This window comes from Embiotoca jacksoni, unplaced genomic scaffold (genome assembly GCF_022577435.1).
Source record: "Embiotoca jacksoni isolate LCO1_2020_lvr unplaced genomic scaffold, fEmbJac1.0.p SCAF_25, whole genome shotgun sequence".
Lineage (NCBI taxonomy): Eukaryota > Metazoa > Chordata > Actinopteri > Embiotocidae > Embiotoca > Embiotoca jacksoni.
This window is the reverse complement of record NW_027185376.1, coordinates 2967716-2995129: the sequence shown is the minus strand read 5'-3', so window position 1 is coordinate 2995129 and position 27414 is coordinate 2967716. Positions and strand designations below refer to the sequence as shown.

Genomic DNA, 27414 nt, shown 5'->3' with positions numbered 1-27414 from the left:
AATATATTTCCCTTTTGTGTGATTTATTTTGTGTTTTACAAGCGAGTTTAAAAAGGGAACCAAAATGACATGCGATCTTTTGTTTTTTTTTTGGGTGTAACGAGTATGTGTGAATTGTGCACCAGTCGTATTTGTCAAATGCAAGTTAAATGTCATTTTCTCCAGTGAGAATGCAAAAAAGTATTTCTTCAGGTATTTCATTTCGAGAACTTGTGTGTTCAAGAGATTTAGTTGACTTAAGGAGTAATTTGTTTTCTTTAATTTTTTTTTCTTTTTCCCAGAGTTTTGATGATTTCTTATCGTTGCCGTGTGTTTCAGAGGCTGACCTCAGCTGGAGGACTGTGACCCCGGGGCCACCTGCCAGGCCGGGCCTCCCTGCTCCTGACCGCCAGTCACACGGCTCCACTGCCGGTAAGTCCTCATACCAAGTCTTTACCTGTAGGCCCGCCACGGTTGTTACATAATTACCTGACGGGGATTATTTGAGTGGACCGCAATCATTTTTAGTATTCACTGGAATCCTCTCCACTTCGTCTGCATCTGTGATCACATCCAGGCTATTTTTTTTTTTCAATGAACACATACTGTGGGTATCTTATTACTGTTTAAAGGACATAGTTCGGGTAAAAAGGTCCCCCCTCCTTTTAAGGCCACAAGTGTCTGCATATTCATCAATGCAAAGTTTGACCTTTAGGTTATTTTCATGCAACAGGTTTTTCCCCTCCATCCCAGATAACGATCTACATGTCTGCTGTTAGTTGTTTACGTGCTTATTTATGTCGAAAGACATTACTCATTCCTGATTTGAATCGACCACTATGTCTGAATAGAAGATTGTTTAAAATGCAAATTACTGTACATCAGTCAGGTTGGTGCGCCTGCGATTTTATTTCATTGTTTTCAAACCAGTATAAGTCATCGTATTTGCTGAAGGACTCCGAATGAATGCAGGCGATTCTCTAAATGGCAGTTCAGTCAGTTAATTTGTTTTCTTTCCACTGGTCGTCTTTTCCATGCTTATGTGTGCTCGGTATAGGTGGGAGGGGAAAAAAAAAAATTGGATGACTTCTGTCGTGACTGCTTTGCTTTCAATGCAAAGTTTGGTTGAAATCCCAAAGACGGGTTGTTTGCTCCATTACTGGCACTCTGTTATTGCTCCTTGTATACATTTGGCCCAGAGATTAGAGGATGCAGCTCATTCAGTTTCCATACCAACTAGAAAAAATTATATATCACATTTTTAGGGGGAAATTTAGTCACTTTTTGGTACTTGAGTTTGAATGTAACATTACATTTCTCTCTGTGGACATTGAGTCTCAGCCGATGCGAATTTAAATCCTGTCCCTCGTGTCATTTCAACTCCTGCTCTCTAAATTTAGCAAAGAAAAAGACTTAGAGGTGCATTTACTTAAATAATTCTTTAAACCTTGCCAGTTTTTTTTTAATTTTTTTTTTTAGTTGTGACAGTTTTTCTTCTTCCTGTACAATTTAGGGTTTTAGTGTAGTTACTTGCATAACTAGTCATCTAATGGCCTGTGATAATACGATTTATGAGCCTCACATGATCTTACGGAGAGTTAAACATGTTGAAAAACTCCCATTTCAGAGCTGCATTAGTAGCCCGTGTGCTCAGATACAGACATGTCATTATGCAAGACCGCCTGTGGTGCACCTATGCCTATTATTATAGCCTTAATGTTCTGTGCTGTGGGTGTATGCGCAATGCCGGCTCAGGAAATGAAGTGCATTGTGGGCCATAAAAAGGGAGTTGAGTAATGTAGGTGCTCCCAGCTTCCTGTTCCCCCTCAAGGCCAGCGTGTTTATGTAACAGGGTCACAGGGTCACCGCTCACACGACAAGCTGGCAGCTCGGACGCCACGCTTCTTCTCGTACAGTTACATCAGAGATGTTTTGGCTACTTTTGTGGTCTTGACCTTTTAACTGGATTCACGCTCCCGGATGACCCAACATGCGCCCGATGTTGGACAAGAATATTTGACCGTTGTGTAGTTTTAAAGCGAGCCTGTTTACATTTCCCTTCAAAGTAAAAAGGAGCCATTTCTGTGCCCTCAGGTTGTCTTTTACTTCACCTCGCCCCGTTAAACATACCACCGTTTCGCCCTCCTCGCGCGTCTGCCCATCCCTGTTGTATTTTCCTCTGCGTCTCCTTGGAGATTGTTACCATGACACACAGCCATCGTTCGATTGGCTGAGCTCTGGTGCTGGAATGCGGCGACGTTTTGACAGCTCGGCCTCAGGTGGTTCGTATATAGGATCACGAAGTCAGTGTGTCCCCACGTAATGCGTGTGTGCGTGTGTTTAGGCTCATGCCATAAAGCCGTGGTGCCGTCAGTAAGACTCAAATCCGTTCACTGAAATAGCCCGAATGCCGAGCTATTTAGGTTGTCGCACAGTACACAGCCCCTGTGGCGGGACAGGGGAACAGTATACGCGTTGCATTGTACATGGAGAATGGGGCTGAGTTGACACAACAGCCTGAGTTTTTGTGTGAATAGAAACAGCGTGGATTAGCCTCGCTAAGCCAGGGGGAGGTGTGGTACAGTAGCCTGAGGTGAAGCTTTTCTTTTACTCTCATATTTAGGCCGACACTGCCCCCAGCTGGGGAAGCCTGGTAGTGTTGCAGGTGAAGAAGGACTGTGCACTGAAACTATAGTGTATTTTGTTAGATTTATAGCTCTAAAATTATACCATATTAGAGACAGAAACTTGTATTTTTCGCTTTCGCATTAGAATGCATAATAATATGTCACCGCTCATTCAGAGCTATCCAGACTTGTCTCGGCATAACGGAAGATGCTCTGGCCTCCCACTCGCCGCCCCACCCTCTGAATATGTAATTGGAGATGATACGTCTGAGTGGGTGTAATATGCACAGTGGCTTGTTATGTCAGCTAAAAGCTCCCAGCTTCTCCTCGGGTATCTATTATTAATGCCGCCGGGGGGGGGGTTGACACCGTGTAACTTCCTGCCCAGGCTTCCTTGAGGAGTTCGCCGACTGCCGCCGCTCCTGTAGAAAAACTTAATGCCTGGCAGACTAGTTTTGAAACACAGAATGAACACTTATACTCTTCACGTGCGTTACCATATGAGCACCTCTCCTGAAATGGCCTAATGTAAACACTGGATGGTGCTCTTGGATCTCAGCGTTTCTCCTCGTCTAAGCACGATGACATGTTGTCCAAGTCAGAAATTTGTATTCTTTGTAGTAATTTCCCGAAAGAGTTTTGTGGAAGGCGACAGATTTCGACAAACTCAGTTCATTGTTAAAAGTTGTCACTTGTGATTTGCATTTGTAAATTGTAAGCAGAAGCATCCATAAAGCCACCACATGCTGGTTTAAGGTTTGGGGAGTGGTTGTCCTGAAATGTTCCCCGCCTTGCATGCGCAGCTGTTTCCATCCTCCAGATGGCACTCGTCTCCTACTGAATGAAAACGCCCGGCGCTCTTCAATCTGACACTTATCATCCTTCCAAAAACCTCCTCCGTGCCCCACCCAAAATCCTGTTAGGGTAAATACTGAGCAGGAAAAAAATACATTTCAGGTCACGTTTCACTGTGTTTCTTAAATTTAAGTCCGGCTCTATTTGTCTTAACGCGCTCTAATGTAAACAGGTCTGCTCCCGACCGAGCGCTGACACAAACAAGTGAGATTTTTTTTTTTTTTTTTAAAGATGCGCTGAAGCTGGTGAGCCACTTTCAGTCAGAAGGTCAGTCGAGTGATGATGGTTCGGGGCTGTTTCTGCAGAAGAATGGCAGATCTGTGTGTGAATGGATTTAGGAGGCAGCTGCCCCGGAGGGAGAGTGCTGCTTAGACCGACGACAGTGAGTCAATATGCCCCCCTTAATGATTCCCTAACACATCTCAGGAAGGAGTCAGAGGACTTACAAGGGCAGGGAGGGGAGGGAGGGTGGGTGGGTGGGGTAAGGCTTCTTTCAGAGGCAGATGTTCAAAGCGGAGAATCAAAGTGGTAAATTTGCAGTAAAGTTCATACGAACACCACCGAGTGTTTTTTGTTTTTTTTCTCTACATCTCCTCGTATTTCTCAGATTCATCTGTCACTAAATATTTCCAGTCTTGTTTTGAATGCGGAGCAGCATCCTCACTTGAGATGATCATAGAGGCCCGCGTGGTGTTGGCGCACAAGTCCACTTGCAGCCTCGGTTAAATGCATTGATCTGAAATGAACACTGAGCAGGGTGTCTGTGTGTGTGTGTGTGTGTTGATGGTATAAAGTGTTGTATCGGTGTGGCTGAAGAGCAGCGCTGAGAGCCTCTCCATAGAGCTCCGTTTCAATGGGAGCCGGCGTTTTTTTTTTTTAGCTGACTCTTGTGTATGTGCCTGTTGCCATGGTTTCCAACTTTCATCAGGTGCCGTCCAAAGAGAGAGGAGCTTAGCCGAGGATGAGGCGCTCCCACTTTCATCCTCCTCTCTGATCTGCTTCTCCGGACCGACCGCCGGTTTCATGTTCTGCGTTTCCTCTTCACGTGGTGTGATTGGGTTCATCGCGGTTGTGGTGATGCTTTGTACATTTTTAATTTTTAAAAAAAAAATTTTTTTAATAGAGGGAGTATTTTTAGTCGCAGGAATAAAGATGAGACAGCCGATACCGGACGTCACCTCAAGTGTCACCGTCAGTTGTCATGATTCAGTCTTGCTGAGGGTTTGTTTTGATTTGCCTGAATCTGGGTGAGGGAGGTATTATCTGATGTTTACGCGGGTGCAGCCGTACAGAGGCGTGGCTACGAGGTAATCAGTTCACCCCCATAAACAAACAAATGGAATAACCCCACCCCCGCCCCCTCCTCCCACCCCTCCTCTTCCTCCTCCTCTTTCCTTGTCGCCACTCACCCCCGCTAAGCCATTTTTAGTCAGCTGGGCAGGAGATTGTGGTGTGAGGAGAAGTTGAGGAGGGGAGGGGGGGGGGAACTGTAGGGGTTGATACATGCCATCCCCATTTGGGAAGTGCTCCCCCATTTTCTGCCTGTCGACTCGGGCCAGTGTCAGCGAGCTCCGGCGGGTCCAGGTCTGGCCGAGTGGGCTAATGCGATGTGGCATGTCACCCGGGAAATCTAGGTCAAGTTTAAAGCTGCCTTGCTCTTGCCCGCCTCTGCCGCAGTGTGACGCTTCAAATCCCTCCCCTTCCACGCACGCGATAAATGTCCAACACACCTCCTCGGCTACATGGGGGAAAAAAAAAAAATTGTTTTCAATTCAAATATTTGTATAATGATAAAAAAACGAGCAACGCATCCCCCCCCCTTTCAGACCCACATAATTTCAGACATAAACACACACAGACACACGCACACACACACGGCTGTCTGCCTGCCTCGCCCCATACCCCCCCCGCTCCTCCCTCCTCCTTCTCCTCCCTCTTCCCTCCTCCCATCTCCTCCTCCTACACCCAAGGCGAGCTCCCAGCCTGTCCACGGCGGAGCCCACGTGACGCTCCGAGCCGAGGCTGGTGAAGGGAGGGCGTTGTTTTTCCTTCCATAGTAAAGCAGCGGGGCACGTGGATCCTCATGCTGCAGCCGAGTAGTGGAATGTCAGCACTATCCCTCCCCTCTCATCAGCCAGCCATCAGCCCCCGAGCCGTGTTTTTGTAGGACGTTGCCGCAGTGCTCGGTTTCAGCTGTGGCCTGCTTGTCGGTGCGCTTTAATAAAAGGAGGCGGCGCGGAGCACGGGGGAGACACGTTAAAAGGCAGTGCCATCCAGAGGTCAGGCTGCTGCATGGGCGTGGCACTGTTTTGGTGTCTTCTTCCCCCCCAAAAAATAAGTTTCAACCTCCTCTGCACCATCTGCAACCTGCAAATATTCAGGATTTGAATTTTTTTTTAATTTGAATTATTATTATTTTTTTTTTTGCTATTATGCATCCAACATTATGACATTTTATTAATAAATGTAATAGCGACAACATGTATTCTTGTATTTATCTCTACTTAAAATGCAATAATTTGCTCATATTCGTCAGTATATGATTTATTATTATTCATTATTTTCATTTAAAAAAAAAACCCAACAAAGAATCATAAAAATGTGAATTTGCTGAGCTGCACAGAAAAGTCAAATCGAATAAAAACACAAAGTGCTCAGTGGTGGAATTAAACATTTCTCCATCGTCTCCAGTTGACTTCACTCCCCGACTAATCCGCTGTTTTTGGCGCATTACCTCATCTGTATTAATATATTCATGTGCTTTCAAGTCCTACTACTACTGTACTCGCTCTTCACCCGGAGATTGCTCCTGATTGGCTGCTGCAATGTTTTCAATGGCACCAAATTTTTTTGGACTCCATGGATACAGTGAGCTGTTGGGTAGATCAGCTCAGCCAATGGGAGAGCTGCGCGGGCTCCGGCTTGTCAGATTCTGCCCCGGGCCCTGGAAGCAGTCCTCCCTCCCTCCCTGAGAGCACGCGATGGCTCAGTGGGGGGGTTCAAAACAACAACAAGGCTGTCGTCGGGCTCTCTGTGGTGCCCGGGACCCGCCAGGGCTCCTTGGTGCTACTGGAGCCACCGAGGGAGGGGCGGTGGGGGGGAGCTTCTGTTCCTCTCTCTGACACAGTATCTATATATCCACACTGTCACTGTACTCACATCACTAAGCAACTAGTTACACTTAGTAGTACGAATTGTCATAAATGCCTCTGAAGTGAGTCCATATGAGCGGCAAAGTCGGTTTTGGTTTTTAAACTTAATTTGAATGTGATTTGCAAATGACTCTCAGGATGAATTTTAAACGGGAAAAGTGAGATATAATAAGCTGCCAGATTTACAAGTGTAATCTGCTATTTTTCTGGTGCACTTGAAGACTCTCTGGACTCTGGTGGACTTTGAAATGCAGCCCCTGAAACCCCCGTCCTTAAAATGACCTCGTTTCAAACGGCACGAGGGGGCATCGGTGGGGCTGCCAGTGCCCTCGATGAATCCCTGCGAGACCGGGCCGCCGGGCCTGCCTGCCTGCCTGCCTGCCTGCCGGCCAGCCGGCCAGCCAGCCAGCCTGGCAGGGCGAGTCCAGTCAGCGAGCGGCTGGAAGGTGGCAGTAGAGGACCGGAGGAAGGGCCCGGCGATGACGGCCAGTGCCCACATCCTCCAGCAGGGTGAGGTCAGTGACAGGTCTCATCCCTTCTGAGGCTGCATCAGGTGCTGCTTTCCGACAGCCAGCGAGGTGCCAGCGTTGGCACAGTCAGACATTCAGGTCACATTAGAGCAGGGGAAGGAGACGGGGCTGGACAAGGCAGGTGGGTCCTTGCAGGTGGTCGCTCGGTTTGACGAGTAAGAAACGGTTGTTAAAGGAGCTTTTTTTTAAGTAAAGAGAAGAAAAGAAAATAATCCTATTTTCGTGCCGGGGGCAGGATTAAATGAGAAATGCAATTAGCTGCAACGGAAAAAGATAGTAACCACATTAACATCAAAAGTTAAAAAAAACATTGGATGTGATGGAATTTGTATATAATCAATCTGATGATACATTTTTTGATCAATATATTGCTTATTTTGTCTTGGAAATGCCACAAAAAAAAAAAATACAGAAAAATGTCATCTGTTGGCATCCTGAGGCAAATATCAAAATAACTTTTGAAAAGCAGAAACCAGAGAATTTCAGGTTGGTTTTTTTTGGGGCTTTAAAATGACGTTTAATAGATGCTAATAATCTGGAATACCTCGTCAGTCTTCGTTCTGCCTCCAACTCTGAACTCGTGCTCAAACAGTCAGGGAAAAATTGCCTGTTCATCATAAACATTCTCTCCTTAAAAAAAAAAAAAAAAAAAATGAGGACATGATCCACTGCTAGGTATTCAAGAATACACGTGCCCTCCCTCCTTCCCTCCGCCCACCAATGCATCTCATGCATTTTAAAAGCCACCTCGTCTAACCCTGCGCTGCTGACTGCTGAGCGTGTACTTTGCTGTTGTCGCAGCACCTCCCCTGTCTCCCCGCATTACCCGCGTTGCCATGAGCTGCCCTGTCACCACCACCGGCCCCTCACTCACCCGCATTGGCTTTTCACCTGTCACTCATCTCAGGTGACATCTGCCTGCCAAAGTACGGCTCGGCACTCCCCCCTCTCTCTCGCCCTCTCAAAGAACATCCCGTCCGTCTCCGCTCCGTCACCAAGGGTTAAGCCTGAAACCTCTTTTCTCCCCACGAACTCCCGCAGATCTCCCGACTTGTCATATGTCTGTTGACCTCCGCTTCTGAGGACAGAAACGCGTCTTTGCTTTCGAGGAGTCGGAGGGTCGACAGAGCGCAGCCAGTCTGTCACTTTTCATTGCTCACAGCTGAGAGGTGTACAGATGTACAGTGTGTGTGTGTGTGTGTGTGTGTGTTGTGTAGCTCGGAGGGGGAGATGTGGGTGTAGTACGACCGCTAAAGTTCTGGACAGTCCCGTCGTCCTCTCCTGTAACCTGAGGATCATTTACTACTTCTCATAGGTGTGACAACGGTCCAGTTGTTCGGCCACTATCAGCACAGATGCTACTGAACGCTTTTCAAATCCACTTTAAGTGTGAAAGTTTCGACAGGCCACGGCAATACTACAGATGCTGCGTAGCAGTGGTGTGTTGCTCGGTTAGTCATTTTCTAGGTCGAAACCCACGGGGCTCACCTCATGGTGCACAGTCGGTTTTGGTGGAGGATCATATCGGCTCCCTGCGCACTCCTCTGCTGGTTAGTCACTTTTAAATTACCTTAAAGGACCTAATGTTAAAAGTCTAAGTTGCTTAACAGAGTAAAAAAAACAAAAAACGATACTGAGTGGAGAAGTTGTTTACATTCTTTGTTTCTCACCTAACTCTGTTGAATAAATATCCTTTTTTTTTTTTTTTTTATATATATATATAGATGGTTTTATATTATATTTATTGGACACAATAGCTGATACCTTCAAGCTTTGGCGCGGTGTGAAGGTCATTATTACCTCCATAACGAGGTTATGCTTTCTGTCCCGTTTCTGTTTGTCTACATGATTGTGAAAAAAACGACCAGCCTGAATTTTGTATAAATTGCTAAAAGGGTTCAGATTTTCATAACAAAGAAGAGTGGGCTTATTTGCCCTGGTGGAGGTCTGCGCTCTCCGAGCGCCCTTCTTGTTTTTAATTTTATAGCTTAAATGATTTAATTATTTTCAATTCAATTTTATTCATAGTGCAAAATCACCATGAAGCACAGCCCCAATACACTTTACAATTACAGAAAAAACAGAGAGAAACAACCACATTTAAAAAGCAATGTCGGCGAAATATTAAACGACATTAGCGGTGTAAAAATGCAAAGAGAGAGAGCAAAATGAATAGGCTAATTACACATTTTATGAAAACGGAAAGTTTTATGCTTCGTCCTGGAAATAGAGAAGCTTGTGTCTGCCTCGCAAACCCAAACTGGGAGCTGCTTCCGCGCGAGAGGAGCTGAAGGCTCCGCTTCCTTTTCTACTCGGAGATCTTTTAATGTAAAATGGAGCTTCATTATTAAAGGCTTTGCATGCTTCGTATGATAAATTGGCATCAATGGGGAGAACTTTTTTTTTTTTCCCCCCATCTGTTGTCCAACTCTGCTCAAAGAACACATTTGAATAGTGTGTTAATAAACTGCGGGCTCCTGTATTGTGTTGCCGTGTTGCGCTGTACTCCTGCTGTAAATATGAGGGTGTTGTTACTCCACCACATGCTCTGTAAGTACTTGCATTGCTAAGGCATGTTAAATATTGCCGTCGCGTTTCATCCCTTTTAACCAAGACACTGCATTGCACTTCCTGCAGACATGATCAGGTCAATTTCAGAGCCCGCAAATACAACCGCAGGTCCGATTCACATACAAACGCTGAACTTTATGAACAGAGCAGACTCTCTCGTACACACATTTACATGACAACTTCCTTCATGAATGTTTAATTGGATGCATTATTGTGCGGCAAAGAGCTGCCTACTTCGTGCGAGATTAGATTATAAGTGGTATCCCTGTGGAGGACAGTAAAATGGATTGCTTTGCATGCAACTGCCCGTAAACTGGTACAAATGCTGGGAAGAAGCTCAGCAAAGCAGAAAAACTCAAACTGCGTTTTTTATTTTTGGTACTTTTTGGTTTGACATCTGGCTGGTAGGAGCCGGGGCGCAGGAAACACACACACACACACACACACACACACACACACACACAGACAAACAACACACAAACAACACACAGTCTCACAGGGGGGAGGGGAGGAGAGGGAGGGAGGGGGGGGTGCTGGTGTCTGAGCTCTGGGCACGTCTGAGGCACCGGAGCAGTGAAGCAGAGCAGGAGGTGCCATGGATACAGCACTGTTTCACCACCTGCTCTCTTTACCGCTGCACTCTTCTTCTTTATCTTGTTTTTTTTTTTTTTTTATTGATTTGTCTCACTCTTTTCTTTCTTTTTTTCCCCCTCAACAGGTATCATAACATGGGGAACCTACTAAAAGTTTTGACATGCACAGATCTGGAACAGGAGCCCAATTTTTTCCTCGATTTTGAAAGTGAGTTTCTTTTCAAGTAATTGCTCCCACTCCTGATATTGATCACGCGTATATCTTTCCATAACATTATCAACTCCCAACTCTTAAGTCTTTTCACACACACACACACACACACACACACACACACACCCCTCCCCCCTCCTCCCCTTATCTTTTACACTATGTTCCTCCCAGCGGCAAAAAGAATCAAATCTACCACTAGAGCTTCTGCACTTTTCCATCAACCTGCCTTTTCCATGCTGTAGTGTGTGCAGAATATCAATCAGGGCAGAGTTGCAGCAGAGCCCCCTCCTCAAATCTCAAGCACTGAAGTTCAGCTGCCGTGTAGCCTAAGGCCCCCTTAACACGGCTTGAACCTGTACTGTACTATTCTCACACTTGGCAAACCCAGAGACGCAGTCATACCTTCAGAGAAAACAATTTCTCATACAGCTCACACTCTTTCTAGGTGTTTTTATATATATATATATATATATATATATATATATATATATATTAAAAGAACATCACAGTGCTGTATCCTGGAGATGCCTTTATTCATCATTGCTAAGTATTCCAAAGTTTTCTCTAAATGAACCACTTTTTCAGCCTTGCAGTTATGTTTTCAGAAGGCTGTTAGACCCAGAAGGGCTCACACCTAATAAAAATCATGATTTTAAATGAAAATAAATGATAATAAGAAATAGAATAGGCAGCTGACAGACAATAGCAGCTAATATGAGCTGTGTTTTTATGTATTTCTTAAGCAGGGGGTTCGTTGCAGTCATCACACTTGGCAAGGTGTTCTCGCTCCAGGGGGTGGAGGAAGGTTCACGGTGCTGCCCTCCCCCCTCTGCACCGCCACGTCTCTCAAGCCTAAATAAAAACTCTGAAACAAATCCAACTCAATACCCAGAGCGGTTACAAAGCTACAAGAGTGCGCACAACCCCTCTCCATTTGTCTTCTCTTCTCTTGCTCCATTTCCCTTCTCACAGCCGGTAAAGTAGGCGGTGTCAAACCTTAATGGGAAGCAGCGGGGAGATGAGATGATTTCACTGAACTTTCATTTACATAATAGGAAGTTGCTTATTAAACTGTGATATCGGAGGATTTGGTGGATTTCCTAGAGCTGTATTTAACCGTATGTTGAGTCGATGTGGATTAGATTGCGATCAGATTTGCCCCGTTGACCTCGTCGTTGTCGTCGTTGTTGTTGTTGTCGTCGTCGTCCCTTGCAGATGCCCAGCCCACAGAAGCGGAGCGAGAGGTGTGGGAGCAGGTGGACGTGGTGCTGAAGGACGCCAAAGAGATCCTGGATGAGCTGCAGGCCTACAAGGGAGCGGGGCAGGAGATCAGAGAGGTACACCTGATGGAGTTGTTCACCCCTGACTGACGGCTGCAGAGTCAGAGCAGACTGTCTCGTCACACTACGGAACAGCCGCATTTAGGATCGTTGCCTGGAAACTGGATCATGATTTCCCTCTAATCTTATCATCTTTTTGATCTGTAATTTGCAGCATACATTGCACGTTCTTTCTGACAAACTGCGTCCCCTTGGCCAGTCTGTCCGCCATATATAACTGCTAATACAGCTTTAAAGTCAAATGAATAACCTTCACACGTGTCGCATAGTTATTAAATCAGTTTGGACTTGCCTCAGTCTATTTCTTTAAGCCCTGACCTACAAATGAAGCAATTAAATGTATTTAATGTGAGGCTGAAGAAGTGTCATCATCCCATTATGGCTTCCAGTGTTTCTTAATTCAAACTAAGGAAGGAGAGCAGTAGCTTTGTGACCATAGGGTGGAATTAAGTACCTTAAATCGCCTTAAGGATCCCTGCATTATTCAACTTTCATGGCAAGTTCAGGAGGAAAATAATGTTTTTACCATCTCTTATATCCAAAAGAAAGGGAACTTTAGCTTTTTAAAAATCCTCAATCGTTTGGCAATACATTCAGGTCTCAGTAAAAGTAAAAAGATAAACAAGATCGGAGGTCTATTTTTTTCCACTGCGTTGTTGTTTTTGTTCAAAAGCTGGTTCCTACAGTACCCACAATGCAACACACCCTCCAGTTGTTTGATTGGAGATTCAGACTTATAAGAGTAGCAGCTAATAGTTCCTTGAACCACCAGCCGCAAGTGGAGATGAGGGCCGGGCTCCAGGTCTTTCTAACTTCACAGCCGAAACATCTGTTTCACTTTCAAACTTGTGGTCTTCATACCCAGTTGAACTCGGCGCGGCTCCCTCTGGAGCCACTGAAGGCCTTTTCATATACGCACTCCAAAACCTTTGCTGTGTAAAATCAGTTGAGCTCCTCCACACAAATTCAGGTTACATTGATTGCGTTAGACTTAAACCTTCCGATAAATAGACTTTTTACCGATGAAATGTAAATATGTCATGACCTCCAAACTTTTTCCGAACCAGTCATTTCGTTGTATTTCTTTCCAGGCCATCCAGAACCCGAACGATGAGGCGTTACAGGAGCAGGCGTGGGCGGCTGTGGTTCCCTTGGTGGGAAAACTGAAGAAGTTCTACCAGTTCTCTCAGAGATTAGGTATGTACCCGCCTGCTCTGTCTCCACAAGAACGTTATAATGGAGGACAGAAAAAGTTACATCACTGGCTCCAAGACCGAGACTCACACATCTACTGTTTCAAGCGGAGCGAGCTCGGGTGTCCTGAGAGATCTCCCTCAAACTCAAAGCGATGCCGTGAGTGACGCCGGCACTCTGTAATGTGCATTAGCGCGAGCTGCCGGGACGTTTAAATGCCGCTTGTCGTTTTGAAGTTCCCAATTTGATACCCGCGAGGGACGAGAGGCGACGTCCTTCATGAGAAACGTCTTCTGTCGCGCCCTCGCCCAGACACAACCTCCGCACATGACCTTAATTGTTTGCAAGTGCATCTGCAGTATCGACCGCTGACCTGTAAAAGTCAACATAGCTGCGACGCAGACGCGCACAGCACGCACGGGCGGCCTTGTACAAACACGCTTTGAAAACCCGCCACAGCCGCACATTTCTCCACGCGCTGCTTGCGCTGCACTGACCTCTGTGCAGGATGGCACCGCAGGTTATTTAATTAGCGTGGATGCAAGTGGGGGTGGGACGTAGGCTTACTGCTCCCTGATCTTCTTATGACCCTGAGGGCGAGGAGGGGGCGAAGCCATGGCCGACGTGCCTCAACGCCCTCGACCCCGCGATCCCGGCGGAGGAGAAGGTAGTCTAGGGAAGCGGTGGGCGGCGGCGGCGGCGGCGGGCGACCGCAGCCCGGCGACGGCTGTTATGCAACAAAGTAGGTCACCTCCCGGCCTCCGCTGCTGCTCTATTTCACTGCCTTGACTTTTGGCTTCAGGGGCCACGGCGGCATCCGCACCCCGCTGTCCCGCCCGATACCCATGAAGCTGAGAGTCCTTTTACTGCAGGCTGGTGGAGGGATTTCCAGAGCGCGACTGCAGAGGAGAGCGGATTACGTAATTCGCTTTGCGTTTAAAAGAAGGGGAGACGTTTCCCCGCCAAAACAAACCTCCCGAAATCGGCAGAAATCTCACGAGAGGCTGAAGCAGGCAAATATGTAAAAAAATAATAATAATAATAATAATTGTTGATAATAAAATGCTCCTGTAACTACTTCCTGCACTGACACCCAAATTACACTTCAATTTAACACTTATGACAAAACAATATAAGTTTTCTGGCATTAAACCTACTCAAAATGTAACCTCGTGTCTTTATATCGGGGCGGCCCGGTGGTGCAGCGATTAGTACTGTTCAGTCCAAAGACGTGCGGGTCAGGTAAACTGATTTCTAAATTGGCTGTAGGTGTGAATGGGTGTCTGTGTTTTCGTGTTGGATGAACTCGGCAGGATAACGGACGGATCCTTTATGTCGCTTTTTGTCCGACGTTTAAACCGTCTAATATTCAGTAAAGCACTTAACATTGAGAAACTGGAATGAGCACAGTTTAACACTTTCGGTTGATAAAAGACTTAAATGATTAACCAGTTGCGTAAAAAGTATTTTTGTAAAGCTCAGACTAGAGGAAGGTTACCTTTCTCAACCTGTCGCCACGGCAACCCGACTCCCAATAAGCGCCAGACGACGGATGTAAAGTTGAGGGACACATTAATCCTGCTCAAACTACAGGCTCCTCCATGGACACCTCAAATGATCGAATATTGCTGACAGGACAAGACACGCGCACCTTGCTCGACGCCATGATACTTCACACTGAAATATAAATTTGACAAAGAAAAGCACCTAAATTATTAATCTGACGAGCAAATATAAAAAAAAATGTTTGATAAACGAAACAAACCGATCAGTGACACGGTTGTTTGCGATTTTGTAGATTTGTTGTAACTTAAATTCAGATCTGATAATAATAATAATAATAATAATAATAATAATAACAATAATAACAGAAACTTTTTGAGTGCGGTCCGTCAGAGACTGCAGGGTATCCAGACTGGAGTCCCGCCGTCCTCTGACACGCCCCTCTCGGCGAGTAAAGCGCCTGCATGCCCTCATTCTGCTCGCCTGCTCCGCCATGACCTGATGAGATCAGACATCTCCCCGCCCCTCCCCGACTTCCCGACATACTAGAGTGACTCATTTCTGAGGTCCCTGAAAGCAGCTCCATCTTAACTTCTGTTTTGACTGCGATCTAGAGAGGAGAAAAAAAAAAAAAAAAAAAAAAACCTGCACCACTAAGGCCATTTTTAATCAGCTGCTCCGCTGCGATCGCCGGCCCGAGCAGATGGGAGTCATTACCGAATGGCAGACGTGCTCAATTTACCGCGCCGCACTGCCAGCTCGCCGTCCGTCTCCTAAAAGGCCTCTCACGGTTATCTTGAGTAGGCCGCTGCCCCGAATCGGCCCCGAATCTTCTGGGTTATGTCGAGCATGTTGCGTCGTCGTTTGCAACCGGCCAGAACTGTAAAATACACCCCGAACCGATCTATTTAAAGGGCTCGTTTCGGCGCAGCTTATTGCGTCAGATGTTCAGCCGGTCTGGGTTATATCACTGCTGAAGCCACTCGTTCAGCGTCTAGACTGAATTCTGAGCACCGTCTGCATCTATAAATAAATATTCCCTCTGGGCTTTGACGGTTTTCTCGTTTTTCTTCTTTTCTTTTCTTTTTTTTTTTTTCAAAACTAGGTGTTTGAACAAGACATGTCTGTTTTAATAATCGTACTCTTCCTGGAAGTTGTTCACCATATTTCACTTCATCTTTTCCTCATTTCCCTGCCGCTGCTCCTCACGCATGCCGAATGGTGGGTCTATGGGTATGCCGTGTCAAGGCATGGGCGCAGGCTTTGTATTTACTTACTGTCAAAACAATGAGTGTAATCCTGCTTGAATGCAATCCTGGTCCCCTGCACCCCCCCCCCCCCCCCTCACATACACACACTCATTTCATGCCAATGAGATAATTAGTCCCATGTCTCATCTGCATCTGAGCAGGAAAGCCTCTGGGGGGGGGCGGGGGGGGGGGGGGGGATGGGCTGCCCCTGTCCCCGTCCCTGTCCCTCCACCCTCCAGAGACTGGCACTGGGCCCTGGGCAGTTTGGGCACCACCGCTGCCCCATTATCTGTCGCTGCCCTAATCAGGACGCCTCGGCTCTGCTCGCGTACATCTCGCCGTAATCCACGTCGAGAGCAGGTCCTCTGACCGAGTCGGATCCATTTCGCCGTTTGACTTTCCTTCCAGTTTTTGGGCGGGGGTGGGCGAGTAAAGGGTGTTTTGCGCCGCACCGATTGCGAAGCTCTTTTGAGGCAAACTTTGCGGGGGTATTGAAAGAAATGTGACTTTGCTGTTGATGCAGGTCAAATGTGTATGAAAGTCAATGCAGTTTGAGGGTTGCTGGTGTAACACACATTCAGTTTATACCTCGTTGTTACGCATTGGGACTGCGACTAATGATTATTTTTACATAATCATTCCAATTGTATAATATTCGTTTTTTTTTTTTTTTTTCCAATTACGTGATTATTGATTAGATTTCACTTCACCAGAGCAGCAGGAGACGCAACCAGCGGTCTAAAATCTGAGGCTATTCCCTTTCACTGCGACGAAACGGAGAGAAGCAGCAAACAAGCACACACTCCGTTAATTTTCTGGTCAAATCATAGAAACTACACAAATAATTGGCCGGTTAATCAATAAGAAATATAATCGTTAGCAGCAGCAGCAGCCGCCGCGTCGTTTCGCCCGTGTCTGCGCTCCTCTGCATTTTCTACCAGAGTGTTCACCGCCGTGCCCCGCGACCCCCATCACTTCTTCTTCTTCTTCTTCTTCTTCTTCCTTCTGACCTTTGCACCGTTTGCATGCCGTGCCACCGGAGCTGTTAACTGGCTGCTCGAATGACAAAAAAAAAAAACAAGCGTTAAACTATTCAGCAGCTCTAACTGATGACCTGGAAGACGAAACATCAGCTGAAGTGTCTCACCTCAAGGCCTTTATAAGATGAGTCGATATATCTGACTAAAAGGCGCATTTTTCTCTCTCTCTCTCTCTCTCTCTCCCCCCCCCCCCCCCCACCTTCTCGTCCTCTGACAGCGCCGCACATTCATCACACAAATCTGTCTTCTTTTTTTTTTCTCCCTCCCTCCCTCCCTCCCACCCCACAGAGGCGGCGCTGCACAGCCTCCTGGGAGCTCTGACCAGCGAGACGTACAGCGACCCGACTCAGCACCTGGAGCGGGAGCAGGCGCTGGCCAGGCAGTTCGCCGAGATCCTGCACTTCACTCTGCGCTTCGACGAGCTGAAAGTACGACTTTGTCTCGCTTCTTCCGACGTGTCCTCCATCGTCAGCCCCACCTTTTTTGGCCCCGACGCTCCCCTGCTGCGATACCGATGCCCCCCCGAATTGATTTTTATTTATTTAATTTGTTTGAGCTCTTTGCGGTTTCAAACGGCAGCCCCGGTGAGCGCGTGATTAACATTTAATTAGAATCCTGACACCGCTCGGCTGTTTTATAACACAGTGGGCGTCAGTGGAATGGCTAACGAGGGTTATTGCGGGGGAAAGAAGTCCGCAAGTCGTCGTCGTCGTCGACTTCTGCTCACCGTGGCAGGTTTTTGTCATTGACTGGAGGAGCAAACTTCCGGCGCTTCGATTCGGCTCGAAGTCGAGACGCAAACTGCAGACGTGCAACCCAGAAAACACCAGGAATCGAAGCATTGGTCGAACGCCCCATTGTCAGAAAAACAGAGCTGTGTGAGTGCTCATCGGTTCAGACAGTGTGTGTGTGTGTGGGGGGGGGGGGGGGGGGGGGGGGGGACTGCGGCGTTGCTCCTTTGACACGAAAACTTTAAAAAAAAAAAAAAACAACCACTCAGCTCCCCGAGGCGATTCGCTGCAACGTCCCAATTAGTGCCCACTACCCAGGCTGGCAAGATAAAAAAAAAAACACGAAGGTAGGAGGGTGGGTGGGGGGGGGGGCATACAAGGTGCCATGCCAGGCCTATTCATCAATCTTTCACACCCATACACGGGCTTCTGACCTAGTTAAAGTGTCTGGGCGGTGTGCAGCCCCTCCCTGGCGAAGCAGCCTGTCTCTCCTGGTGGACACAGTGGACACAGACCGAGTACCAGTCTATTGTAGCGGGGATTAGCATGCTGCCAGTGCAGCTTTGACTGTGACAGGCTCACACAGGAATGAGGATAATTAACCACATGATGAGCCTTCGCTGGTGGTGACGTTTGAAAGAAGCGCTCTGGTTGGCCGGCTTCCTTCTATTTTTTTTTTAAGTGACCAGTTTTGGCTCCACGTTGAGACCACACGATTCATATTTCGCAGGGAGCCGTGTCAAAGAAGTTAACCGACTCTCGTGGCCTTTTATCCGAGGCTTTCCAGTCCCGCGTTCGTCCGGCGTTCTCTCCGACCTCGCCTCTCCTTTAATGAGACCCTTTGTAGTGTTTTGTCAGCTTCGTAATTGTTAACCCTCTGGTCAGAAATTGCGCCGATGCTCCGCTCGACTGTAAAGAGGGAGGAGAGGGCATGTGGGTGGGGGGTTGAGAGGGGGGGGGGGTGGGATGAGTGTCAGACGATTCAAATCCAGTTCAGCAAAATGAAATTGTTATTGTATCAGTGCTCTTTTTTATGTCATTTCCCCCCAAAGCTACGTTTCTGCCTTGTTGGCTAAAACATCCTGTCACGACGATGCCGTGTTTGATCCAGAGCCGACTGTCCCGCTGCAGGCTGTGCCACCTACAGACAAGTCTTTATCTCTCTCTCTCTCTCTCTCTCTCTCTCTCTCTCTCTCTCTCTGTATTAAGATGCCTTTTTATTTATTTATTTTCCAGATGACAAATCCTGCCATTCAGAACGACTTCAGCTACTACAGGAGAACCCTGAGCCGAATGCGGATCAACAACGTACCGGTGAGCACGTCAAGCCCCTCCGTTGCGGTCGAGGACGCTGCGAATAGAGAAGTGTCCCACGTGGGGACGGAGACGCGGAGACCTAATCACTCCCTACTTGTGCTTCATTCCTCAACTCGATAGAGCATTTTTTTTTTTTTTGGCGCCTCGACGCTCTTTGTTTTGGTTTCGCAGGCTTCAATGTTTTGGATTCGGTCTCACCCAGCTGCTGCAGGAAACGACCCTAAAAACACGTTTTTGCGCTTCCTGCTGTTATCTCTTTGCAGCACACAAACACAGTTAGAGACGAGCTGCTGACCAAAGTGGAGCAGTTAGCAGCTTGAAATTTAGATATAAGGTCGCAAAAAAAAGAAAAAAGTTTGGGTTGATCAGGCGGTCAGAAACACGACTCGTGTGGTTCTGCGGCTGCCTGATGTGTAAATAAACAACTGTTTGCTTAAAAGGTGACGCTACCGGAAGTCGGGGGTGTGATATTCATGCTCGGTCATAAATCCCTGCTGTTGTTTTAACTCCGTTATTAGGACTTCAGTGTTCTCAGCTGATTTTAAAAAAAAAAAATAAATACCAACAACACAAATCCCACGAGCACATTTAGCCCAGCGCGTTATTCCAGAAGCGATCCCAGACTCCCTTCGCTTCGGTGTTAAAAATGGCGCATGCGAAGTGAACCGGGACTAAAACGCGACAGCGCGTCGTTTTCTGCTTTTGGTTTGGACCAAGAAAATACGCTGCATGTGCGAAAGCTCGGAAAGCTCTGCGTTACGTTGGCGTCTCGTCACCGCTGACGTGAGGTGCAGTCCGTTTAAGTAAACAAACCGCGGACGTGAAAGCACCCTAAAAGGTCCGAGACCTTAAACCTCAGAGAGAAGATGTCCTTAAGTGCTCTTTGCGTGCCGGAGGACGTTTTCTATATTTTGTTTTTGTGAACATCGGCTCTTAAAATTGTAATTTATGGACCCACTGACTCTCCTGTGTCGTTCAAGCGTGTCTGAAAGATCCTCTGCAGCAGCAGGAAAAAAAAAAAAAAGAAGCTCGATTCCAGCGTTTCTTGGCGTGCGAGCAGAATGAACCGGAGCCGCTCTCCGCTTTGACCCGGCTGCGGCTGACGGGACGTTTTTTTTTTTTTTTTTTTTTAATCCTTCAAACCCGAATGTGCCATTAGGCAAATGGGCTCTGACAAGTCGTCGTCAGGGACCTGTCACTGCCGGGGAGACGCTCCGGCTGCCGTCGCTCCTCGGAGCTCAGTCAGTAACGCGGGTTTAGTCACCGCTCAGACAACTTGACTCACGGAGACATCCCAGATGAAACGCATCCGTCCCGCTCACAACAGTCTTTGAGCTCACGTGTCATCATTTGTTAAAACACGAAATTGGTTCGAAAGTTTGGGGCCCGTTATTCATATCCTGTCTCTTGAAAAGCAGAAAGTGTTCTTGTTATTTAAATACGCAGACAAATTTAGAACAGGCTGTTCAAGAGACGCCTTATCCTTTTGTTATCCGCCAGGTGTTTTCAGTGTCTCGCTGCGTCTGAAGCAGCAGGATGCGTTAGCCAGCTGGGAGACCGGGAGGGGCGGGAGGGCTCGGTGATCGGGTTCATATCAGTGTTTTCCTGTCATGATTTGATTTAATGAAACGGCTTTTCGTTTGCACAAAAACAAATCCATTGAAGCCGCTTGATGCCAAACAAAACTTCAAATGCTTCCGGGTGATATTTCATGTCTTCTGCCTCATTCATTTGTGACGGGAGAGAAATCTTTCTCTTGAAGCAAATGGGTTTTGTTTTCCTTGAAAACGCACACGCACACGCGTGATCAGTGGCACCTTTTGTGTTTTTTTTACTTTTTCTTTTTGCACATGTTAAGGGGTCCTTTCCACTGGCAGCAAATCTTCTGCTTTCTATTTCACAGTCTAGTAAAAGTCCTTATATGCATTTAATGAGGTCAGAGGTGGAAAAACAAAGAACAAAAAGGCCACCAGGTTAAATCGTGATGCTTGGCTTGGAGGTGAAAAACAAAAAACAAAAAAAAAACAACACACTTTCCTGTTACCAGAAAGAAGTTTTTAAAATGTTCTATTTCTTTTTTATTTTTTTCATGATTTCTCAGGCAGACGGTGAGAATGAAGTCAACAATGAACTGGCCAATCGGATATCTCTCTTCTACGCCGACGCCACTCCCATGCTGAAGACATTAAGTGACGGCACAACGAAGTTTGTATCCGAGGTGAGACTCTCAGGACGAGCAGGGAGTTGTTGTTTTCTTCTTCTTCTTCTTTTTTTTTGAAGCGGTTCCATGAAAGCTCATTCCTTTCATCGTTCCGCAGAACAAGAACCTGCCCATCGAGAACACGACAGACTGCCTAAGCACAATGGCGAGTGTGTGCAAAGTCATGCTGGAAACGCCGTAAGTGACCTCCTGCGCCCGTTTCAATATCCCGTCCCGGACTCGCACGCGTCTAATCCCTCCCGCTCGCCCTGCCAGGGAGTACCGCAGCCGTTTCACCAGCGAGGAGACGGTGTCCTTCTGCCTGCGGGTGATGGTCGGGGTCATCATCTTGTACGACTACGTCCATCCCGTGGGAGCGTTCGCCAAGTCGTCCAAAATCGACGTGAGTGTTTTTTTTTTTTTTTTCACGCTCCGCGGTCCCGCTCGCCGCCTCCTTCCCGACGCTAACGTGCTGCTTTCTGGGTCCGCAGATGAAAGGCTGCATCAAAGTCCTCAAAGATCAGCCTCCGAACAGCGTAGAAGGCCTTCTCAACGCTCTCAGGTCAGCTCGCATTGAAATGAAATTGTCCTTTCTTTTTTTTTTTTCCTCCTCCTTTCCTCCTGCTGCCCAGCGTGTAATGTGATTGTGGCTGCAGTGTGGCAGCGAGCGCACTCCTCGCTGCAAAAAAGGGAAAACGGCTGCTTCGCGCTGCTCGCCGGATGATTTTCGGTGCCCGTTCACGAGCGGCGGACGGACCTCTCGGTTTATTTCACTTCCCCTCCTCCTCCTCCTCCTCCTCCTACTCCTCCCCCTCCGCGCCTCCAGCGCCGCGACTCATCCTCCTCCGGAGCGCTCCATCGTGGGGAGGACTCGGGTCAGCTGTGACTCTCCGTCCGGTTTGGGTGTCGAAAGGCCGATTGCGTCCGACACCCCGACCCGTTTCCAACGCTCGCGGCCGCCTCCTCCGCCGACCTCCGATCGCTCCGCGTGCCGGGGCCTGGAGGGCGGGGCCTGGAGGGCGGGGCCGGCCGCGGCGAGGTCATTTTTCGCGCGAAAGCCGACAGATTGTCTTCTCTGTGATTACATCAGAAGGGTGAGCAAATGCTGTAGGTGCGTGCGGTGGTGGGACGTAAGTAGATCTGCTCAAGGGCGTTGATACTGTTCAGATGAAGCTGTGTCCGATCGCGGTCCTAAATCATGTTTCAAGATGTTTGTTAGTTGCGTCAAAGCGGCTCTGCAGCCAACAGTTGTTTTCATTAATGATTAATATGCAGATCATTTTCCTAATGAATCATTTAGTCTGTAAAATGTCTGCAGACAGAACAACATGTAACGGCAGCAATAGTTCTGTACTTTGCAACTCCGGTGTGTAAACAGAAGAAGTCGTTTCTTATCTTCTCTGTAGGGGGCACAAACTAGTTGAATAACTGTGTGCTGCTCTCTGTTTACGCCACAAGAGTCCAGCGAATAAAAAAAAAATCATTCCAAGGTTTTAATCTCATTTATTTAAAAAAAAAAAGAAGAAAAAGGGTGAACATTAAATCTCAATGATATTCAGTTGATTTAAAAACACGCAAAAATAATCATTTCAGAAGCTGAAACCAGAGGATTTTGTGCGTCGGAGTGTGATTTCCCATCAGATGGTTTGTTTTAATTAACTTTTCGAGGCCAAAGAGGTGAAAGGATTCGGTGGAATACAAAAAAAGTTTGAAAAGAAAAAAAAAAAAAAGGCAAAAGTTGTGTTTTCTTCTTGAACCGTTTTTTTTTTTTTTTTTAACGACCTCTAGATTTATTTTTTGACCCCTTTGGAGGGGCTTGAACCCTAGATTGGGAACCACTGGACTAATAGTTTACAAATAGTTCAAAATGATACGACGGTGAAAAGCTGATGCATCAGTATTGCCGCGTAAATAAATACGCGGCAGTGATGCATCATCTGCAAGTGACATTTTTGAGCCAAAAGAAGACTTTTATTTTGAAAACTGAAGCATATCTCTGCTGACAATAGCTTGGTGCTTAAGTTAATACGATATTGCGCTGCTAATTTGCACCTTCTCTCCCCTGCAGGTACACAACCAAGCATCTGAATGATGACTCAACCAACAAGACTATCAAGAGCATGCTGCAGTAGGACGGAGCTGCTGCGACTGCTGTGGGGAGACACCACTCGCTCTCCTGACTGATGTCGCTGCACAGAATGTTTTTATCCGTTTGTTTGTTTTTTTTGGGCGGGGGGGGGAGGTTGTTTTTTCTTTTCTATTTTTTTTTTTTTTTTTTTTTTTTTTTATGGAAACCAAACACACACAAAAAAAAGAGCTCCAGCTCCGCCCTCTTTTATAATGCAAAATGCTACTGCCATTATGAACGTCTTTTTCTGTGCCAAAAAGATGTTGCGGAGATGTAATGTTTTTGGATAAAAGGCCATGCGACGATGGCAGCTAATGAAAGCATTGCGGATCCTCCGGTGTTTTTCAACCTGTCTTGTTTTTCCCTATAAAAGGGATCCGAGTGCTTTGACTTGAAAATTTAAAAGAGAGAGAGAGATATATAGAGAAGTATATATTATTTTTGTTTGATTCGTTATTTAATTACATCCTCTGCATGATGAAAATGATGTCTTTTCCTTCTATTTAAAAAGAAAACTAATGGTTCAGTTTCATTGTCTGCTCTGTTATGCATTATGAAATGTTTTGTTATTGAAATGGTACTTGTCAAAATGAGATTAAGATACTGTTTTTATATTTTTTATAGGTTTTAATTTGTGCATATGTCCTCTTTTTCATAGTTGTGTTGTATTTTTCATTTGAAAACTTTAAACTGTGATGTGTTGCAAAATCAAGATTAAATTGGGAGTCTGTACTGTAAATGAGCAGTATGTTGTGGCTGAAGAAATTAAAAGGAGAACTCTTGTTTTCTACAAGCCGCCTCGTTGGGTTTGTCCTCTTATCTCGAGTCGTCTCCGGATGGCTGAGAGGAAGTTTCATTGCGAAAGGTTTGGTTGTTTTTTTTCTCGCGTGAAAAGTAGCGAGATTCTCTCTTTTGACCAAGAAAACGGGCAGCGAGGAAAACACATTTCAGATCAGATGCCTCGATTAAATGTGGCGCGGGCAGATGTTTCTTCTTTGAAACGAGATCGGCTTCTTTCATTTCAGTACCTCAAATAACTAATTTTGACATAAGTGGCGAAATACCTTTTATTCGCTTTCGTGGAAAGAGTTAAAAGAGAGTTTCAATATCAATATTTAAGAGAAGGGTGTCTCTTCAATATCCTGAAGTCCAAAATCTAAACTGCAAGTTGCCTTCAAAACAATCCAAGCTCGCACACTTTTACTGTGTTGTGCTGATGAGTTGAGAGGAAACGGTAGATCCCGGTTGGTGTGCACCGTGCCCGTTGGTCAAAAACCAGGAAGTGACACATTGTAAGGCACATTTGGTGTACAATTATGAAAGTACTGAATTAGAAAGCCTCGTCTTCACATTTACCTCGAGGGAGTGTTATCCCCCCCCCCCCCAAAAGAAAACCTTTAAATGAGTCAACATCCATGTTTTAGATCCACCCTTGTGAAGGCTGAGTAACCAGACAAGTCATGTTTTTTTTCTTCCTGCTAATGAAAAACATTCAATTTTCCAGTTGCACATTCACTGAATGTTATTTTTCATTTGTGCCGTCCTATTTTGGCCTTTTATGACCACTTCCAGTCTACTGCAGTTAATGGCTCATTAAGAAACATAATTACATGATGGCAATGACAAGTGCTCATCTTTTTTTCATTAAAATAAAATAAAAAAAAAAAAAAGAAGCTTTTCAGGATCCATTATTTGTTCCCTCCACATTAAATCGAAGGTTTCCTGCTGATCAGAAAAACCAACCGAAACGCCCTTTTAATCCATTTCACTCCTCTTTTTCGTTCTATTTCTTCAGCCTCCCTTTATTTAAAAAAAAAAATTTTTTTTTAGGTCTTGCTTCAGGCCCGCTCCAGTGTGGCCACTGCAGCACCATCAGCACAACTTCTCAGGGTCAAAGAGAGACAGCAGAGAGTGGATGGGTGTGTCCGCTGCAGCATCGCTGCACTAACAGACAGGGAGAGAGAGGAAGGGAAAACGAGAGGGAGGAGACGGGAGGAAGGAGAGTGCTTTAATCCTGGTTGAGTTTTAAAGTCCTTCAGGGAGAGAGTTCTAGAAAAAAAAAAAAAAAAAAAAAAAAAGGAGGGGGGAGATGGGGTGTAGCTTCTGTTGTATTTTCTTTCTTTTTTAAAAAAAAAAATGAATGAATGCAGCTCGAATGTGGTTGTAGAGCCCGCAGAGCTCACGGAAAAATCTGCCTGTTAAGTCGCCGTGACTTCTTCTCGGTGGGCAGCGGCGACCTTGTTCTCCTGCCAGCTGATCTCCCGCCGTCGCTGCAGAAGCTCTCGCTCACGCTGCATCATCAGCTGCTGCAGGCGGAGACGGCGACTCTGCTACCCAGATGAATGAACCCCCCCTCTCCGTGAGGGGTGGGTGGGTGGGGGTGGGGTGGGGGGTGCTGCTGTATTTAATCTGGCGCCACAGGGTCAACCTTTCTTCGGAGGTGTTTTAAGATTGATCTCGCCCTGAAAAGCGCGTCCGAACACGGAGCACAGATAAGGAGGCGTGACCGGAGCTGAGAAATCTAAACTGACCCAAGTTTTTTAAAGAACTTGATAAATGCACCTCAGATCTTATTACAGATTCATGCTGGAAGCTGCAGGATCAGGGGATCTGTGAATATTGGCTTTTGGGCTGCCAAACAGAAGTTATTGTCTTCTTTGCTGTCTGTCATGTATTGATTTCCAGTTGCTATTAAATATGAAGATGGTGCCTGAACCTCCTCCACCCTGAAGGTCCGCGAGCTTCTCCCAGGAGTCTCCTCTCTCTCCTTCACTCTCCATGTATTCATATGCCACTCATCATCTTTGTATTCTTCTCTCTCTTATTTTGTTTTGTTTATTGTTTGTTATTTCTCTACGCAGTTCTCCTATATTTCTGTGCTTTTATTTTGGCGGGTATCCCTGGTCTATTACTGCCCCCCCCCCAACATCAGTTTCGTGTTTGCTGTACCTCCACGCTGTTCTTTTCTGTCTCTGCTCTCCATGCATTTAAATGCCACCGTTGCGTCTCGTGATCTTTACGCCATCTCCCTCCTGTTGTTTTGTTTATTGTTTTTTTTTTAAATTTTATTTCTCCATGCAGTTCTTCTTGCTCCTGTAGTTTAAAAAACAATTTTTTTTTAACGCGTTTATTTTGACCAAGTATCTCCAGAGCTGCGTGTTTCTGGCACCCCACAACAGTTTGATGTTTTCTGTGTCTCTATGCTGTTCTTTTCCGTCTCTGCTCTCCTCTCACCCCGACCAGTCGAGGCGGATACCCGCCCACCTCTGGGCCCGGTTCTGCCGGAGTTCCGATTTTTGTCCTTCCAGCTGTTGTTCGTATGGGAATTGTTGAATTGTTACGTTGTCAGAACTTTTACCATGTAAAGTGCCTTGAGGTACTTGTGTGTTGCGATTTGCCACTATATATAAATAAAATGGAACCGATCTGAGTTTCATCCACGATGTTGTTTATTTTAGTTTTGCATGTGCGGAGCTGTGACTGACTGAATTTGGGGATGTTTTTTTAAGGGATTAAAGGGACTTCTCTTTGACAGTGTCGGGAGAAAAATGACACGATGGATAAAAGCGTCATACTTTCTACAGTTTACAGACTATCTTTTCATAAATCAGTCTTTCAGTTGTGGTGACTGAAGTGACGCACAAACGTAGATTGTTCTTTGTTTGGGTTTTGTTTGTGATGTCTTTCAAGTCACGTCTTCAAACAAATGGGGTTTTTTTAGATTTATTTTTTTTTAGTTTTATTGCCAACATTTCTTATGTGTTTTTTGTATTATTGTTTTATTGTCTCTAACTTATTTATACTGTTTTATATTTTATTTTACTTTTACGTTTGTGTCATTTTTATGGACAGTTTTATTTGCCTCATTGCTGTCTTGAAATGTTTATAATTCCGGGGTTAAACTCTGTAAATCTGTTTAGAAAAGTCCTGTAAAAACACATTTTATCGTCTTTATGTTTATGTGAGCCTGAGTGCACGAGTGTATTTTCATTGAATATTCGGGCTATTCATATTTGGATGCGGTCACTATTGTGACGTTAGAAGCTGGTTTGGGAGGGAGGACGGCGACACTTCCCACATCCAGTTGTCAGGTTCAGGTGCAGAAGAGAAGCAGCGTACAAAGCAAATAAGAGAATATATAGTCTTGAATCTTTTTTCTTTTTTTTCTTTTTTTTATTAAAGGTATTTGAAAA

General features: G+C 46.0%; 1 protein-coding gene across 2 annotated transcripts; it reads left to right on the top strand.

Moving 5' to 3' along the window:
- Positions 1 to 323: 323 nt before the first annotated feature.
- fam49bb (family with sequence similarity 49 member Bb) lies at positions 324 to 24014 on the top strand. 2 transcript variants are annotated; one of them, XM_069159611.1, is made up of 11 exons: positions 324 to 411; positions 10433 to 10515; positions 11734 to 11855; positions 12950 to 13055; positions 17134 to 17273; positions 18813 to 18890; positions 20995 to 21111; positions 21212 to 21291; positions 21370 to 21496; positions 21585 to 21655; positions 23162 to 24014. In XM_069159611.1, the coding sequence occupies exons 2-11, from the start codon at positions 10443 to 10445 to the stop codon at positions 23223 to 23225; spliced, it is 978 nt and encodes a 325-aa protein (XP_069015712.1). In that variant the 5' UTR covers positions 324 to 411; positions 10433 to 10442; the 3' UTR covers positions 23226 to 24014. The 2 variants fall into 2 exon arrangements, with proteins under 2 accessions (XP_069015712.1, XP_069015713.1); XM_069159612.1 differs by lacking the exon at positions 324 to 411 and adding an exon at positions 3738 to 3843.
- The last annotated feature ends 3400 nt before the right edge of the window (positions 24015 to 27414 follow it).